This window comes from Ascaphus truei, chromosome 9 (assembly GCF_040206685.1).
Source record: "Ascaphus truei isolate aAscTru1 chromosome 9, aAscTru1.hap1, whole genome shotgun sequence".
In the NCBI taxonomy this organism is placed as follows: Eukaryota; Metazoa; Chordata; class Amphibia; order Anura; family Ascaphidae; genus Ascaphus; species Ascaphus truei.
Genome location: NC_134491.1, coordinates 49420214 through 49437622, shown reverse-complemented (window position 1 = coordinate 49437622; position 17409 = coordinate 49420214). Strand labels below are relative to the sequence as shown.

The following is a 17409-nucleotide window of genomic DNA, read 5'->3' as shown; positions in this document are numbered from 1 at the left end:
AAGAGGGTTATGTGCCAAACTCTTCCTTATGCACAAGAGAGAAGGAAAAAAAGATGTGCATCGAATGTATTTTCCTTGGCAAACCTGGTGAGTTTTTCCTTTGCCACCTGGAGACTTCTAGACCCGCTCCCCTATAATAAGCACATGTGCAGGTGTTAAAGAGACAATTGGCTCAGCTCATGTGTTAATGATCAGGGAATCATTCCTTTGCCTAGAAGCCAGTAGAAAAGTAAAAATGTGCTTCCCATAGCAGCGAAGATTGAAGTGATGTCTCATGGGAGAATAAGGCCAAAGATTTGTTGCCGGGATTCGGAGAATACCCCAACATGGATGGAGAGTCCTCTTTGGAGAGATACTTAGATCAGTGTGACGCAGAGGTAAAAACATCCTGTATGTTACTGATGATGCAGTGTAAGGCTGCGTCCATATAGGGGGGAGCCGCGCTGAGATGTGCGGACGCTCCGCGATGAGCCCCGTCATCCTCAATGAGGATGTCTTGAGAGGGGGCACCCGTGAGCGTCCGCAGGCGTGCTGAGGCGCAGGGATTTTCAGCCGACAGACAAAACTGTTTCTCAGAGCGCTGTCGGCTGAAAACACTCAATCAGTGCGAAGCAGCGTCATGACGTCGACGCCGTGACATTGACGCTTCGCCGGCTATTGGCCATTGCCCCGCCTCCCAATCGCGCACGCTGGCTCGCCTGCCAGTCCATGGAATCGCTCCTGACCGAGCAGGCGAGCGTCAGCGCGGAGGAGCGTGGCTTCCCCCTCTATAGACTCAGTTAGGTATCTGGATTCATGTATTGTTTTGTTTCTGTGATCCTAATGAAACACATTGATCATTGGTTAGTTAGATGGCTGGGAGGGAAGGGGTGTTGACTGTAACCAATGACACTGAGTGTGATTCAGGGGAACCTGGTTCAGTTCCCGGTGTGGCTCCTTTGTGACCTTGGGCAAGACACATAGGGGCCTATGCAGAGAGCAGCGCTTTTTAAAATTGGCGAGGGGAATAAAAAGTTGGTTTAATGAAGAGTTTTATTCTCCATATGCAGAAATGGGCGAAATCCGCTATTTATACCATTACTGCATGTGGAGAATTGTAAATGAGGAGATGCGCGCTGCTGAAAGGGAAAAAAAAAATCGCGTTTTTTTTTCCCCCTATAGCCGGCGAGCTCCTGCTTCTTGACAACTTTAGTTGGCGGAGAAAATTGAAGAAAATCGCGCCATGTTATTGGCGCGAACAGCCGCTAGATGGTGTTCGCGCGTTTCTGAATTTGGAAATTTTTAAAGCTGGCGAGATGTAGGTTCTCGCCAGCCGCGCGGCGAAATTTTCAAAAAAAAAAAAAAAATGGCGCTTGTTTCAAAACTCGCCATTACCTGCCTTTCTAAAGGCAGATTTTGCCAAAAAATGTCGCTTCCCCCGATAATGCTGCTCTCTGCATGAGGCCCTTTATCTGCCTGTACCTGAGGCACCAGAAACAGAGTGTAAGCTCTACGGGGCAGGGACTGTGTCTGTAGCATTCCTCTGTGCTGCGTACTGCGCGCTGGGCTGTAATTGCGAAACAGTTTGAGTCCCATTGGGAGAAAAGCACTGTATGAAATACAGTTTCATGTGTAATTCTACCCACTTATCTCCCTGATCAATGCTGTGATCATGACACAGGCTGGTCCTTTCTTATCTCGTGTGTGTGTGTGTGTGTCACTCCATTTTCTTTATTGTAGCTTGTCACTATGGGCCTCATGCAGAGAGCAGCGCTATTTAGAATTGGAGAGGGGGAAAATTTTTAGCTTTTTTGGAGAGTTTTTTTCTCCATATGCAGAAAGGGCAGAAAACTGCATTTACAATCCTTTCTGCATATGGAGAGTTTCAAACAGCGCTATGAGCGCTATGAGCGCTGTTGAAACTAGTGGGGAAAAAATCGCGCTTTTTTTTTTTTTTTCCCTCCACCGGCCGCGGAGCGCCAGCTTCTTGGTGGAGAGGAAAAATGTTGAAAATCGCGCCAACAGCCACTAGATGGCGATCGCGGCTCTCTGCATACGGCAGGAAAAAAAACTGGAGAGATTAGAATCTCTCCAGCCGCGCGGCGAATTTCAAGCAAAAAAAAAAAAAATGGCGCTTTTTTTTAAACTTGCTTTTTCCGGCAGTTTAAAGCTCCATTTTCGCCGGCAAATGGCGAGATTCCTTTTTGCGCTGCTCTCTGCATGAGGCCCTATATCTGCACCTGTTCCTGATTTACCATTCTACCAATACATCACACAAATAGCATAGCTTCTTTATACCAGACACTAGGGGCCTCATGCAGAGAGCAGCGCTAAAGTAAATCTCGCCATTTTTTTGAGAAATTCGCGCAGAAAATGGCGAGATACGAAAAACGCGCCATTTTTTTTTCTATTTCTGAATCTCGCCGCGCGGCTGGCGAGAACCTACATCTCGCCAGTGTTAAAAATATCCGAATTCAGAAAGGCGCGATCGCCATGTAGCGGCTGTTCGCGCCAAGAAAATGGCGCGATTTTCGACAATTACCTCCACCAAAAAAAGTTGCCAAGAAGCTGGAGCTCGCCGGCCATAGGGAAAAAAAAATGCGCGATTTTTCTCTCTCACTTTTCTGCAGCGCGCATCTCTCCCTTTTAAACTCGCCACACGCATTCATGCCATAATTGCGATTTTCGCCCATTTCTGCATATGGAGAAAAAAACTCTCCATTAAAGCTACTTTTTCTTAAACTCTCCAATTTATTCTAGCGCTGCTCTCTGCATAGGCCCCTAGGACTTTATGCAGAGCTCGCTCTTCAAAGCGTAAATGTTGTCCTTCATTTGCTATGCTTTTCCTGCAATAATTGCCCCTCCTTTCATGCATTGGACACCCTCCGTGGAGCTGGTGTTACCATGCACAGCGTTGTGATGCTGGCCTCTTCCGGTCTGAGGGGCTTTAAAATACTTTGCTTTTTATTTTAAAAAAAATTCATGTCAGGGCCACATAAATATCTGTCCTATTGCAGGGGTGCCTGGATATCCCAGCTTCAGCACAGGTAGCTCTTCGACTGAGCCTCTAAGCCACCTGTGCTAATGCAGGGACTGATTGAGCCGCCTGTGCTGAAGCAGGGATATTCTGAAAACCTGACCTGTTAGGGGGGCTTGAGGACTGGAGTTGAGCCCCCTGCCTTGTTTGTTGCATTGCCAAGAAGAGGGACTGGTGATGGAGGGGGAGAGAGAGATTGGTAGGGACTTGGGGGGTGTGGGAGAGAGTTCAACTCCAGTCCTCAAGAGCCCACCAACAGGTCAGGTTTTCTCTATCTCTGCTTCAGCACGGGTGGCTCGAGGAGGGGTGATGCGTACCCCAAGTTTACAATACAATGTATTGCATGTCTCCTCGGTACCAGACAGGGTTAAATACTACTCCCCCTGCTCCCTGGAGGACCACAGAGAGAAATAAATGGATACACAGGAAAAAGCAATATTCTGGGTGTCAGCAGGGGGAAAACCAATGCCTTTGACACTAACAAATAAAAACAATTTAATCGATGTTATGCAGCACATCTTCGTAATACCGTTAGTAAAAAGATTGGTTTTAAATGCAACGTCAACCTGTTTTTAGCATAATGTACTGTAGATCCCACCTGTAAAGTAGTAACAGCCTCTTTCTCCACCTTTTTAAAACACACTTCTTTATCGAAGCATACGAGTAGTTCCGAGGCTGATAGTATACACCTCATACATGCCCCTTGCAGACGCATTTGCCAGAACACCTTCCTACTGTCTCTGTACGTCCCACCTACTTAACACTTAGATTGTAAGCTTTTCGGGGCAGGGACTCCTTTTCCTAAATGTTACTTTTATGTCTTGTGTTTTTTTACGTCACGTGTATTACTGCTGTGAAGTGCTATGTACATAAATGGCACTACATACATACTTGAAAACGAGAGGCGACTCAATGTATTACTTCCTGGTAAAGCATTTTATAAGTAACATATAAATACACATATACTGCCTTCTAGTGTACTGAAGAGGTATTTAAACATTCTAGGAGAGATGCAGAAACTCTGTACCATGGTTATCGTGACCGTTTTGCAGCTGAAGGGAACATTGGCTTACAGGTAAGGAAAGTCAGTCTTATTTGTGGTTAAACACCTATCCAAAAATTCAGGTCCCTATCAATAGTCCAGCAAGAGTTATTCAGTGATCTCCTAGTAAGTGCGGCTTTTTTTATTTATTTGTTATTTAAACGTTACAGGTTTCTAACTCCTGGTATTGATCTGTGATGTTTGGCACGTTATGTACAGTAGGGCACCGCTCATATGGCGGGTTCCATTCCAGGGTGCCGCTGAAAAGAGGAACATAGCATTTGCTATGTCCACCATTGATTTTCTGTGTCTCCTACCCCTTCTGCGCATGCGTGAGCTCGGCCGCTCCCCCCTTCTGCGCATGCGGGAGCTCGGCCGCTCCCCCCTTCTGCGCATGCGGGAGCTCGGCCGCTCCCCCCTTCTGCGCATGCGGGAGCTCGGCCGCTCCCCCCTTCTGCGCATGCGGGAGCTCGGCCGCTCCCCCCTTCTGCGCATGCGGGAGCTCGGCCGCTCCCCCCTTCTGCGCATGCGGGAGCTCGGCCGCTCCCCCCTTCTGCGCATGCGGGAGCTCGGCCGCTCCCCCCTTCTGCGCATGCGGGAGCTCGGCCGCTCCCCCCTTCTGCGCAGACTCAGCCGCTCCCTCCTTCTGCGCATGCGGGAGCTCGGCTGCTCCCCCCTTCTGCGCAAGCGTGAGCTCGGCCGCTCCCCCTTCTGCGCAGACTCGGCCGCTCCCCCCCTTCTGCGCATGCGGGAGCTCGGCCGCTCCCCCCTTCTGCGCATGCGGGAGCTCGGCCGCTCCCCCTTCTGCGCATGCGCGGACATGGCGGCCCCCTTCTCGGTACCATTGTATTGGAGGATTGCCGACAAGCAGGCGCTACTGTAGACCGTTTTTTTGCCTGTGAAGAGCTCTGTGGTCCCATATAAAAATGGTTTAATTGTCACTTAAACAGGCTATCCAAGCACGCAATTCTTTGTGTTGCATATATTTTTAACATAGGATTGGAGCAGGGGCTCTATGGAGCTGAATCCCATTCATTTCAGCTCTGGGGACCCCCTACTTCCGGAGATACTTCCCTCTGTTGGGGGTGTCGGTAGCCGCTCGGCTAGTCGGGCTAACGTAATGGCCGCTTTTCAAAGCTCCTGCTTCCAATAGGAAGCCGTGATGTCATCCGCTGAGGCTTCTTATTGGCCCGTGTGACGCAGCTGCTTTAAACTTTGCGATGAAACCAGCACCCCCTTTTTATTTTTACACGGGATTGAAGCAGGGGGTCTCCAGAGCTGAACCCCATTCATTTTCACTCCGGGGACCCCCTGCTTCCAGAGACACTTAGCTCCATAGGGGGTGCCAGTAGCCGCTCCGCTTGGCTAGCGGGAATCACGTAATGGCCGCTTTTCAAAGCTCCTGTGGGCCAATAGGAAGCCGTGACGTCATGCGGTGCGGCTTCTTATTGGCCCATGTGATGGGAGCTTTAAAAACCAGAGAGCGAGGGACTTCCAAAGGGAGTGGCGGTATGTCTGGGAGCCGCGGGTCGCCGGATCGGAAATGAATGGGTTTCAGGACCCCCTGCTTCAAACCTATATTAAATAAGATTAAAGTGCTTGACAGTTTGCATTTAATGTGTGTTAGACATACTTGTATATATTGTGTAGCTGGCATCCATCACATTATCTTTGGAACTTTAGTTCTATTTGGGGTTGTACCTTTTACTGCACCTTCCTCCTGGAGAATGGAGACCACCCAGTATGCGTGACTTTAGTCACCTTTGCTGATTTGGCTTGGTTGGACCCTCTTGTTGACACTGCACTGATGCAATCTGAACAGGACCGGTCACTTAAAGCTGCAGTTCAAGCTGTCGTCTAAAAATAAAAATCTAATTAAATAAGTGCATCAATACAATCTACACACTGACTGACAAGTGATTAGCTAAGTTGCTGATCGATCCATTTTCCTGTAATCGATCGCTGAAGATTCAACTTGGGGGTTCACTAAATGCATCCTGGGTCCTCTTCTGCTGCACTGACAGACAAAGTTCTGGGAGGAAGATCATGTGACCAGGCAGGCACAAGATTCAATTGGTTCACTGCTAGAGAGAGGGCAGGGCTCAAAGGTGATGCTGTTTCAGAAGGGAAGGGGGTGTGACTTTGTAAATGGTTGCTATAGGAACAAAACTGCTTGTCACATTAGAGTACATTAAAAATGTATTTAAATTTTTTTTTTTTTTAAATGCTCCAAGTATTTTCTCATAGTACAGAACTCATGTGTTTAAAAAAAAAAAACCACATGTAGGATACAGTATTGCTTGAACTGCAGCTATAATGCAAAATAAATAAAATAACGCGTGTGCTGCTTTACAAAAAAAAAAAAAGACGAGCTCTTAATTTGCTTGATTTTATGGTAAATCAGAAACACAGAAAAAGGTGGTCTTATTTAGCATGTTATTCTGTCTATGTAATTTTATATCGTATTCATAAATAAACGATGGTATGTGCATGAATGAATTGACCTTTTTTGTTTCGAACATTGCGCTGGTAGCTTAGTTTATTCATCGGGGGAAAGTCACGTCTCGTGAAGGTTAAGAACCGTCAAGGTATCCAAAATGTTTTAAATACCCCCAAGTTTGTCACTTATTTTATCTATAGCTAGTTATTTCTCTAAATCAAGGATGGCCAACTCCAGTCCTCAAGGGCCATCAACAGGTCAGGTTTTAAGGATAGTCCTGCTTCCGCACAGGTGGCTCAATCTTCAACTGAGCCACTGATTGAGCCACCTGTTCTGAAGCCGGGATATCTGTAAAACCTGACCTGTTGGTAGCTCTTGAGGCCTGGAGGTGGCCACCCCTGGTCTAAATGATACAGCTTTAATTATTCCTAAATTATTAGTGGTTACATTTTTTCTTTTTAATCGTATAGGGGAAAAAACGTGTTTAACGTGTGCACTTTTATCGTTCTGCCTTAGGATGTACTTGCATCATCTGCTCCTCATATATACACCCCCATGATCCCATACGATGCAGATCTACCGATACTGCCGCTTCCAGGGACCTCCTTTACGTCTCCACTGGATCAGCCGAAAGAGTTCTCCGCTGATTTTTCTTCTGTGGACCTCAGCTTTCTTCCTGATGATCTTAACCAGGACCACGCAGAACAGTCTTACTCCAATGACGGCCAGCATGGAGAACAAGGACCGCAGTACACATCACAGTCCAGGCTGCAGGACAGTGGCATCTGCTTAGATGGCTCTACTTTATCTCAGCCATACACACCTCACTGTAGAGAAGAAGACTCTAACCTATGCCCCCCGCCTATTACCCCTATGACCCCAATGACCCCCATGACCCCAGTTTCAGAGAGCTCTGGCATAGTTCCTCAGTTGCAGTAAGTAACCTGTTGCTATAACTATATCAGATTGCTAAATGGTATGTGTTTACAATATACACTGTTCCCATCTATTCAAGGCCATTTAGATGCACTTGTGCAGTTACAACATTTAGCATCGTTCAACCTTTTTATTCAGCATGGTGAGATTGGCTCTTCAGGTGGCCTTACACTTTAAATATCAAATTCTCCATAATATGAAAAAATTCTACTTGGGTAGAAGTCTTCTATGGATTATTTCATTACTTTGGGAGAAATGGAGGACGCTGCATTGGGGAAATCCCAGGGCAATGTGTGATTATTGCACTATAATTGAATGGGAAATACAGCTCAACCCCCTTATAACGCTGGGTCCAAAGAATCACATCGCGCTATAAGCGGATCGCGTTAGATACAATGTAGAATTGTATGCATTGTACAATAAAGTATTTAAGATGCCAATAATTGTGTTGTAAAGTATTCATAAATGCGAAAATTGGGAGCCACCCTTGCATCGCGTTATAAGCGGATCCGCGTTGTAACGGATCGCGCTATAACGGGGTTGAGCTGTATGAACTTACTGAAGATATTACTGATATTACTGAAGTCAACATTGAACTGAAGAAAACATTTACAAGCGATTTCTATGTGCTTACACTATCACAAAATAATGTAACTAGTTTTCAAGCAATTAATGTTAAATACTCTGGACTGCTATTTAATACACCAGTTTCTCAGAATTACGAAACGAAGTTCTAGTTAAACGCCAGCCCTGCTTACAAGAATACTCTATTATGGCAATGTGAAAACCTTAAAGCTGAGCTGTTTCTCATCTTACTCTTCTGTTTTGTGTAGAAATATAGTGTCTACTGTGAATTTGGCCTGTAAACTAGATCTAAAGAAAATAGCGCTACAAGCCAGAAATGCAGAGTATAACCCAAAGGTAAGATCGCCTTCTAACCACTTGCTATTTTCTTATTGGGACTTCATGTGCGAAAATACTAAATCCTTGTTGACTTTGGCTCTAGAGATTTGCAGCGGTGATTATGAGAATCCGGGACCCCAGAACAACAGCACTTATTTTCAGCTCTGGGAAAATGGTCTGCACTGGGGCAAAGAGGTAAGTTTGAGGTGCACGTGGAATGATCATGAATAATAATAACTGTAACCCATGTTCCCCCCGCTGGGAGAAGGACTGAATTACTAACTGTGTGGTGCTGAGGCGTACCTGCGGGTTCAGGAGAGCTGAGTCTGCCGCGGTGGTAAGGGGCAACAAGACAGGCTTTTGGGTTGTCTCTGGGTTTGTGTTCATGGTGTCAGTGCCTCCAGCTGTGATGGGATCCTTGTTGTATGGATGTCAGCCCCCCACCACTGCATTGCTTACCCCTCCTGCCCAGGAACTGACACTGAGGCAGAGGTATACTGAACAGGTAGCTTTATTAGACATGCTGCACAGCTCTTCTTACAGCATAGATGTTAGGGTCCAATGACCCAGGACTTCAGGAGGGTGCTGCCCCGATAGTATGGGGCCTTGAGTCTTGATGACCCTTAGGCCTGAGGTGGGCCAGCTCATCCACACCATGGGAGAGTCTGGCAGCCCATGCTCCTACCTTGGAAGGCAGAGCAAGACTGCTCTAACTTTGCAACACCCACTCACTAGCTTCAGGAAGGGGCGGTCTCATGGACTGTACCCATAACCTATAGGTTTACACAGGCCATGAGTCACCACCTTCCATCACTGACAAGTGGGCGAAAAGGGGGATCAATGGCCCATAGATTAACCCATGAAGGCCCAGAACTTACTAGGGACTTACATCACAGATACACTGTGGGGGGAAAGAGAGGTACTCATGGACATGGTTTTTGCAAAGAATCCCATTGGAATCAAAATGGTGCATTATCCTGTATTGGTGTTGTACGTCGTTTTGTAGCTGGGAGATATATCCCCAAAGTCCATAGCTTCTTTATATTTTCAGAAATATAGTTTATTTGTATAAATGTTACTTTCTTTACTCAATATATGTCTACTATATAGTTGTCATCACACATTGTAGATCTCTAGAAAATACCATATTTGCCCGATTTTTATAGGGCGACACAGAATATAAGATGACCCCCTAATTTCAGTAGTAGCTGGAAATAAGAAAAGTGTACCCACACATTCTGTCTCTCGGTTTGAGCGTCCCGCCACAAGCAACATGGCTGCCTCAGGCCCCCAAGGCGGAGCTTCCGCCATTTTACCCTCCTACCTCATACATCCGACAGCTGATTGGCTCGTAAAGTGGGCGGGCCTGATTTTAATAAGGAGAGTGTGTACTTTTCAACTTCACTTTATTGAAAAAATTCAATAAAAATTTGAAGTTGAAAAAAAAAATGTCGCCTTCTAATCGGGCAAAACTGGTACTCCCAATAAACTGACCTTTCACTCTTCGTGTGTGTGTGTGCCTGCGTGTCTGCTTACTACAGGATCCACTTAGGCTTTCATGCACTCCTCCTTATTCTGTGCTTGAATCCCAGTGAAGAACAGTCCCGGCTGGCAGCGAGAAAGTATGCGCGAGTTGTACAGAAACTTGGCTTCCCAGCGAAGTTTCTTGACTTTAAAATCCAGAACATGGTGGGAAGCTGCGATGTGAGATTCCCGATCCGGCTGGAAGGCCTGGTGCTCACTCATCAGCAGTTTAGCAGGTACTCCTTAATGTAGATCTTTGCCTATTATAGATCATAAATCCCACCGCTGCCACAAACTGGGATACCACGGCTGACTTTTCCCCCCCCTTGTTTCATTTGTGTACAGCGTCAAATCGTTTGTCTCAACAACGCAACAGGGGTTTTCTTCTTGCAGAAGTGAAATAAACGAACGCACAGAAAATCCTTTTTTCAGTCATTTCCCAAGTGAAAACTTTCATTGGGTTACCAGAACTGCGACGTTTCGTCAACTAGTGTGTCTGTCTAATAATGCCAGGGTGGGCAACCAACTCCAGTCCTCAAGGGCCACCAGCAGGCCAGGTTTTCAGGATATCTGTGCTTCAGCACAGGTGGCTCAGCCACTGACTGAGCCAGCTGTGCTGAAGCAGGGATATCCTGAAAACCTGGCCTGTTGGTAGCTCTTGTGAACTGGAGTTGGCTGCCTCCCTGTTATATTCCTTCTTAATGTGCAAGTTGAAACAAGGTTTGAGGATTGCACAGAAATCTGATATTCTAAATGTGTGATCATTACCAATACTCATCTTGTTCGTTGTTCCTAGAAACCAGATGCTGTCTTGAGTTCACATTGTTTTATTTCCGAATAGATGCATTGATGTAATTGGAACCCACAGATGTCTGCTTTTGCATATGAATAGGATGTAATGCTTCACGTAACTTCTTACCGGGCTCCAAAAGCCATCCTACCATGTTTAGTTTGGACGATGCTAGAGGAGAATTAATTCTGCTTTTTCCTGATACAGTTATGAACCAGAGTTATTCCCAGGCCTGATTTATAGAATGGTGAAACCGAGGATTGTGCTGCTAATTTTTGTCTCTGGAAAGGTTGTACTAACTGGTAAGTCTGCTCATCCAGTGTAATCAAAAAGCGGACACACTGACTACAACATACATTTTGTAACATGTGAAAGCCAGTTGGTTCCGTGTCTTTTTGTTTAGACGTGGTGTGTGGCGGCTATGGCAATGAGGGTCTTGGGGCAAAATCGAATAAATACTAAAAACACTGATTTTTTTTCCCCCTCTGAATAAAGACTACAAAAAAAACCCTACAAAAATGGGGGGAAAAGTATGGCAATGCTAGGAGTCCTCTTTAGCAGAATTACATATTTTGTGTGTTCTGTACAGTTGATTATAATTATGGTAGGGGGGGTATTAAATGAGCTCAAGGTTTAGTAACCATAGCATACAGTACAGTACCTTCTTTATAAGTTGATCTACGTACTGCATCTGCCGCTCGGGGTATTGTATACTGGGTATCTGTATGAGTGCGACAATGTACGTTGTTGTTCGGTACACCCAAGCTCCTGATGCCATTGTCTATTGTGTACACAGAATGACTAGATGGCTGAGGGGAAATAAAAAATACGTTGACAATCTGACATGTCTTTGTACACAGAATTAAAGTGGAAATTGAAGCCGGAGATCTCTGTCTCTGTCTCTGTCTCTGTGTGTGTGTGTCTTCTTCTCTCTCTCTCTCTCCTCTCTCTCTCTCTCTCTGTGTCTCTCTCTGTGTGTCTGTCTCTGTCTCTGTGTCTCTGTGTGTGTCTCTCTCTCTGTGTGTGTCTCTCTCTCTGTGTGTGTCTCTCTCTCTCTGTGTGTCTCTCTCTCTCTGTGTGTCTCTCTCTCTCTGTGTGTCTCTCTCTCTCTGTGTGTCTCTCTCTCTCTGTGTGTCTCTCTCTTCTGCTCGTGTCTCTCTCTCTCTGTGTGTCTCTCTCTCTCTCTGTGTGTCTCTCTGTCTCTGTGTGTCTCTCTGTCTCTGTGTGTCTCTCTGTCTCTGTGTGTCTCTCTGTCTCTCTCTCTCTCTCTCTGTCTCTCTCTCTCTCTGTCTCTCTCTCTCTCTCTCTCTCTCTCTCTCTCTCTCTCTCTCTCTCTCTGCTCTCTCTCTCTCTCTCTCTCTCTCTCTCTCTCTCTCTCTTCTCTCTCTCTCTCTCTCTCTCTCTCTCTCTCTCTCTCTCTCTCTCTCTCTCTCTCTCTCTCTCTCTCTCTCTCTCTCTCTCTCTCTCTCTCGTGTGTGTGTGTCTCTCTGTCTCAATAATAATGAAAAAATGTTTATTAATGGACATGGAAAACACTAAATAAATATAAAACAATCCCCAGAGGGTCTCAACTGCTGCGAAAATATCAGGGTAATACTAAGATCCTAAGTAAATATAAAAAAACAGGATCTTGCTACTCAGGTGAAAAAAGAGAAATAACCTCCTGAGATATATATATATATATATATATAGTATATATATATAATATAAAGACCGGCCGGTCAAAATAATATTATTACAACAGCTGTGTGCTGTGTGCTGTGAACTATTAACTGCTACTAGTAATAGTTGCTAAAAACAGTACCACCTAGGTCACCGAAGAAACAAAATAAATGACAAAAATTCACCACTTATTAAATAAAGGAATCATTATATATACTTGCAGAAAAATAATGAGTATAATGTCCTTGTATGGAGTCCTAGGATTGTATTGTATGTCTTTATTTATATAGCGCCATTAGTGTACATAGCGCTTCACAGTAGTAATACATGTGGTAATCAAATAAATAACAGATAATATAAATAACAGATCATGGGAATAAGTGCTTTAGACATAAAAGTAACATTTCGGAAGAGGAGTCCCTGCCCTGAGGAGCTTACATTCTAATTGGTAGGTAGGGAGAACGTACAGAGACAGTAGGAGGGAGTTCTGGTAAGTGCGTCTGCAGGGGGCCAATCTTTATGTATCCTGTGTTCAGAATATCCACAGTGCTATTCATATGCTTCTTTAAGCAGATGTGTCTTAAGGTGGGTCTTAAAGGTGGATAGAGAGGGTGCTAGTCGGGTACTGAGGGGAAGGGCATTCCAGAGGTGTGGGGCAGTCAGTGAAAAAGGTTTAAGGCGGGAGAGGGCTTTAGATACAAAGGGGGTAGAAAGTAGACATCCTTGAGCAGAACGCAAGAGTCGGGATGGTGCATAGCGAGAAATTAGGGCTGAGATGTAAGGAGGAGCAGAAGAGTGTAAAGCTTTAAAAGTGAGGAGAAGAATGGAGTGTGAGATGCGGGATTTGATCGGAAGCCAGGAGAGGGATTTCATGAGGGGAGATGCTGAGACAGATCTAGGAAAGAGTAGAGTGATTCTGGCAGCAGCATTTAGGATAGATTGTAGGGGAGACAGGTGAGAGGCAGAAAGGCCAGACAGCAGGAGGTTACAGTAATCAAGACGGGAGAGAATGAGGGCCTGAGTCAGAGTTTTAGCAGTCGAACAACAGAGGAAAGGGCGTATCTTAGTTATATTGCGGAGGAAAAAGCGACAAGTTTTAGAAATGTTTTGAATGTGAGGGGCGAATGTGAGAGAGGAGTCGAGTGTGACCCCTAGGCAGCGTGCTTGGGCTATTGGGTGAATGATTGTAGTTCCAACAGTAATGTGGAAGGAGGTAGTAGGGCCAGGTTTGGGAGGAAGTATGAGGAGCTCTGTTTTAGCCATGTTGAGTTTAAGGCGTCGGAGGGCCATCCAGGATGATATAGCAGAGAGACATTCAGAAACTTTGGTTTGTACAGCAGGTGTAAGGTCGGGTGTTGAAAAGTATATTTGTGTGTCGTCGGCATAGAGGTGATAATTAAACCCAAAAGATGTTATTAGGTCACCTAGAGAGAGTGTGTACAGAGAAAAGAGAAGAGGTCCCAGGACAGAGCCCTGGGGTACCCCCACAGAGAGATCAATAGAGGAGGAGGAGGTGTTAGCAGAAGAGACACTAAAAGTACGATGGGAGAGGTAGGATGAGATCCAGGATAGAGCTTTGTTCCGAATACCTAGAGTATGGAGAATGTGGAGGAGAAGAGGGTGGTCCACGGTGTCAAATGCTGCAGAGAGGTCGAGTAATATGAGCAGAGTGTAATGACCTCTGTCTTTGGCAGCATGGAGGTCGTTAGTTATTTTAGTGAGGGCTGTTTCCGTGGAGTGAGCAGTGCGGAAGCCAGATTGTAGAGGGTCTAGGAGAGAATAGGTGTTGAGAAAATGGAGCAAGCGAGAGAATACAAGACGTTCAAGTAGTTTAGAGGCAAAAGGCAGGAGGGAGACAGGTCGATAGTTAGAAAGACAGGTAGGGTCAAGCTTGCTGTTTTTGAGTAATGGTATGACTGTTGCATGTTTGAAGGAGGATGGAAAGGTTCCAGAGCAGAGGGAGGAGTTAAAAATGTGTGTAAGCGTAGGGATTATAGTAGGAGCTAGAGGTTTTAGGAGATGGGAGGGAATGGGGTCAAGAGGGCAAGTGGTAGAGGGAGAAGAGGAGATCAACAGCGACACATCCTCCTCTGAGACAGTGGAAAAAGACTCAAGGAAGGCAGGAGGAGAGTTAGGAAGAGGTGTAGGATGGGGGGAAGAAACAGAGGGGATGTTCTGCCGTATGGATTCCACCTTTTCCTTAAAATAGTCAGCAAAGTCCTGAGCGGAGATGGAGGAAGGAGAGGCAGCTGAGGGTGGTTTGAGTAGAGTATCAAAGACAGAGAACAGTCGGCGTGGGTTAGACTTGTGCATGTTGATTAGTGCAGAAAAGTAGGCTTGTTTAGCTTGCGAGAGGGCAGAGTTGAAACAGGATAGCATAAATTTGTAGTGAAGGAAGTCTGCGAGAGTGTGAGACTTCCTCCATAGGCGTTCAGAGGAACGAGTGGAGGAACGCAGCATGCGCGTGTGGGAATTTAGCCAGGGTCTAGGGTTAGAAGGGCGAGGGCGGCAGAGAGAAAGCGGGGCATGTAGATCAAGAGACGAGGACAAGACAGAGTTGTACTTTCTGACCAGGTTGTCAGGGTCTGTAGCAGAGCTGAGAGAGGAGAGGGAGGAGTGTAAAGTGGACTCAAAGTCAGGTAAGTGAATAGAGCGCAGGTTTCTGCAGAACCGGGGTGTAGATGGAGGTGGAGAAGGGGAGAAGCGAGATAAAGAGAATGAGATGAGATGATGGTCAGAGAGAGGAAAAGGGGAAATGGAGAAATCAGAGAGAGAGAAGTTTTTAGTGAAAACCAGGTCTAAGTAGTGGCCATCCTTGTGGGTGCTGGTTGCAGTCCACTGTTGAAGGCCAAAAGAAGAGGTAAGAGAAAGAAAGCGGGAAGCCCAAGAGAGAGAGGGGTCATCAATGTGGCAATTGAAGTCCCCAAGGAGAAGAACAGGGGAGTCTGAGGAGAGAAAGAAAGAGAGGATTGTAAGAAAGGCAAGAAATGTTGTCATTATTGCAGCAAGAGTTCACAGCCGATGACAGGGATCCAAGGGGAGTACACACAAAGACAAGCCCGACGCGGCGTTTCGCACCCTTTGCTTCTTCAAGGGGCTTAAATATATATATATCTATCTATCAACTGTAAATATTACTGTGTGCTCACCTGCATGTCTTAGACAGGTCTGCAACCCTGTCTTTCCCCATTATCACCCAGCATACAGCACTTCCACTGCAGCAAGGGATTCTGGGAAATGACATGCAAATGAGCACTCCGTGCCACCTTTTGCTGTCGAGCTTGAGACAAAAGGTGGCACTGAGTGCTCATTTGCATGTCATTTCCCAGAATCCCTTGCTGTAGTGGAAGCGCTGTATGCTGGGCGATAATGGGGAAAGACAGGGTTGCAGACCTAAGACATGCATGTGAGCACACAGTAATATTTACAGTTGCTTTATGCTTTACTGTGGAGGGTTTTTGTCACTTTTTTTACCCACCATAACCTTAATCGTGGTGTATATATATGTGGTATATATATTATTACCACAATTATATATTTGATTTTTGTGTGTGTGTGATTTCAGCCCCCCCCCCCCCCCCCCCCCCATAGGGCTGAAGCAGGAGGTCTCCGGAGCTGAACCCCATTCATTTCAGCTCCGGGGTCCCTCTGCTTCCGGAGATACTTGCCTCCGTAGTAGGTGCAGGTAGCCGATCACAGCAGGGATCATGTAATGGCTGCTTTCAAAACTCCCGCTCCCTGCGGGCCAATGGGAAGCAGTGACGTCATCCGGTGCGGCTTCCTATTGGCCCACGTGACGTGGGAGCTTTGAAAAGCACAGATACCTGCACCCCCCTTTTGGAGGGAAGTATCTCTGGGAGCAGGGGGCACCCGGAGCTGACGGGAATGGCGTTCCACCCCGGAGACCCCCTGCTTCAAACCAATGGTAAAAAAAAATCAAGCCATGGCATTGTTTGCTCACCGTTAAATTGGGAGCCGGTGCTCCTTTAACAGGCGACCGCGGTAATCCCCAATACCGATTTTTAAATAACAATCGAGGTGAAAACATAAACCTAAAATAAAGTTTTGGGGGAAAACAAAAGGAAACTGATAATTACATTATATCAGGGCACCTAGCTACTTCAATGTCATTTTGTGAGCGCTGCTTTGTCATGTATAACATCTTTGGGTCATTAACCCTCGAGGACAGTCCGTAGACGCTATATTGTTGGACTATTCCATTTCATACGCTTATTTAATCGGGTGACTGGCTAAAGACCCAGCTTTGTCCTGCTAATCTCTAGTTGATTACAAAGTTTAGTAGTGGCTTCACGGAATGTTCTCGTCTCCTTAAACCTGATTTGAGAATTTCGATCTATAGTACTGTATTTAGTTGAGGAATGTGGTGCGTGCAGGATAGCGATCTGGTTAAACCGCATGTTGCTGGTCACGGTGGCGTGACTTACACCTGAAATCCTTCATCTCCACTATTATTTCCCACTTTACTTGCACTTCTTTTATTTTTTTTTATTTTTTTTGTAGGTGCCAAAGAGCGTTCGGAAATTTATGAAGCGTTTGAAAATATATATCCTATTCTGAAAGGTTTTAAGAAAACAATATAATTCTTCCCAACAAAATCAATTCAATGTTTGTACGTGGTTTTTTTTTTGTATGATGTATATAAGAAATAAAGTACAGTAATATTAAAACACAATTTTGTTGTTTTTGATTTAAAGTTGAGTAACTATAGGAACAGTGGTGAATTTCCCAGTAGGAAACGGGCCTAAGGTGGCGCAATTTTTGGGGCGTCCTGCGCAGTTGGCGCTTGCTGAGCCACTCGCGGGCGATGAGGGTGGCACCAGGTTAATGCCCAAGGGTGGCATTTTTCTAAATCTGCCACTGTATAGGAAGCATTGATAACCGCTTGATAAGACATTGACGTAATTCTGTCAACAATGTGCTTGGGAGAACTTACTTTAGCTCCCACTGCCAGGATCGACTGACACAGAGCAATGGTGTGTGTGTGTGTGTGTGTGTGTGTGTGTGTGTGTGTGTGTGTGTGTGGTTTTTAATTTTTTTATTTCTAGAAAAAAAGGTGAGGGAACTCTGTGAGCATG

General features: G+C 45.7%; 1 protein-coding gene across 1 annotated transcript; it reads left to right on the top strand.

The window, feature by feature from the left end:
* The first annotated feature begins 326 nt into the window (after positions 1-326).
* On the top strand, positions 327-16945 carry TBPL2 (TATA-box binding protein like 2). Its single transcript, XM_075613110.1, has 7 exons — positions 327-377; positions 7015-7433; positions 8268-8355; positions 8441-8532; positions 9930-10097; positions 10859-10953; positions 16835-16945. The coding sequence occupies exons 1-7, from the start codon at positions 327-329 to the stop codon at positions 16912-16914; spliced, it is 993 nt and encodes a 330-aa protein (XP_075469225.1). The 3' UTR covers positions 16915-16945.
* The last annotated feature ends 464 nt before the right edge of the window (positions 16946-17409 follow it).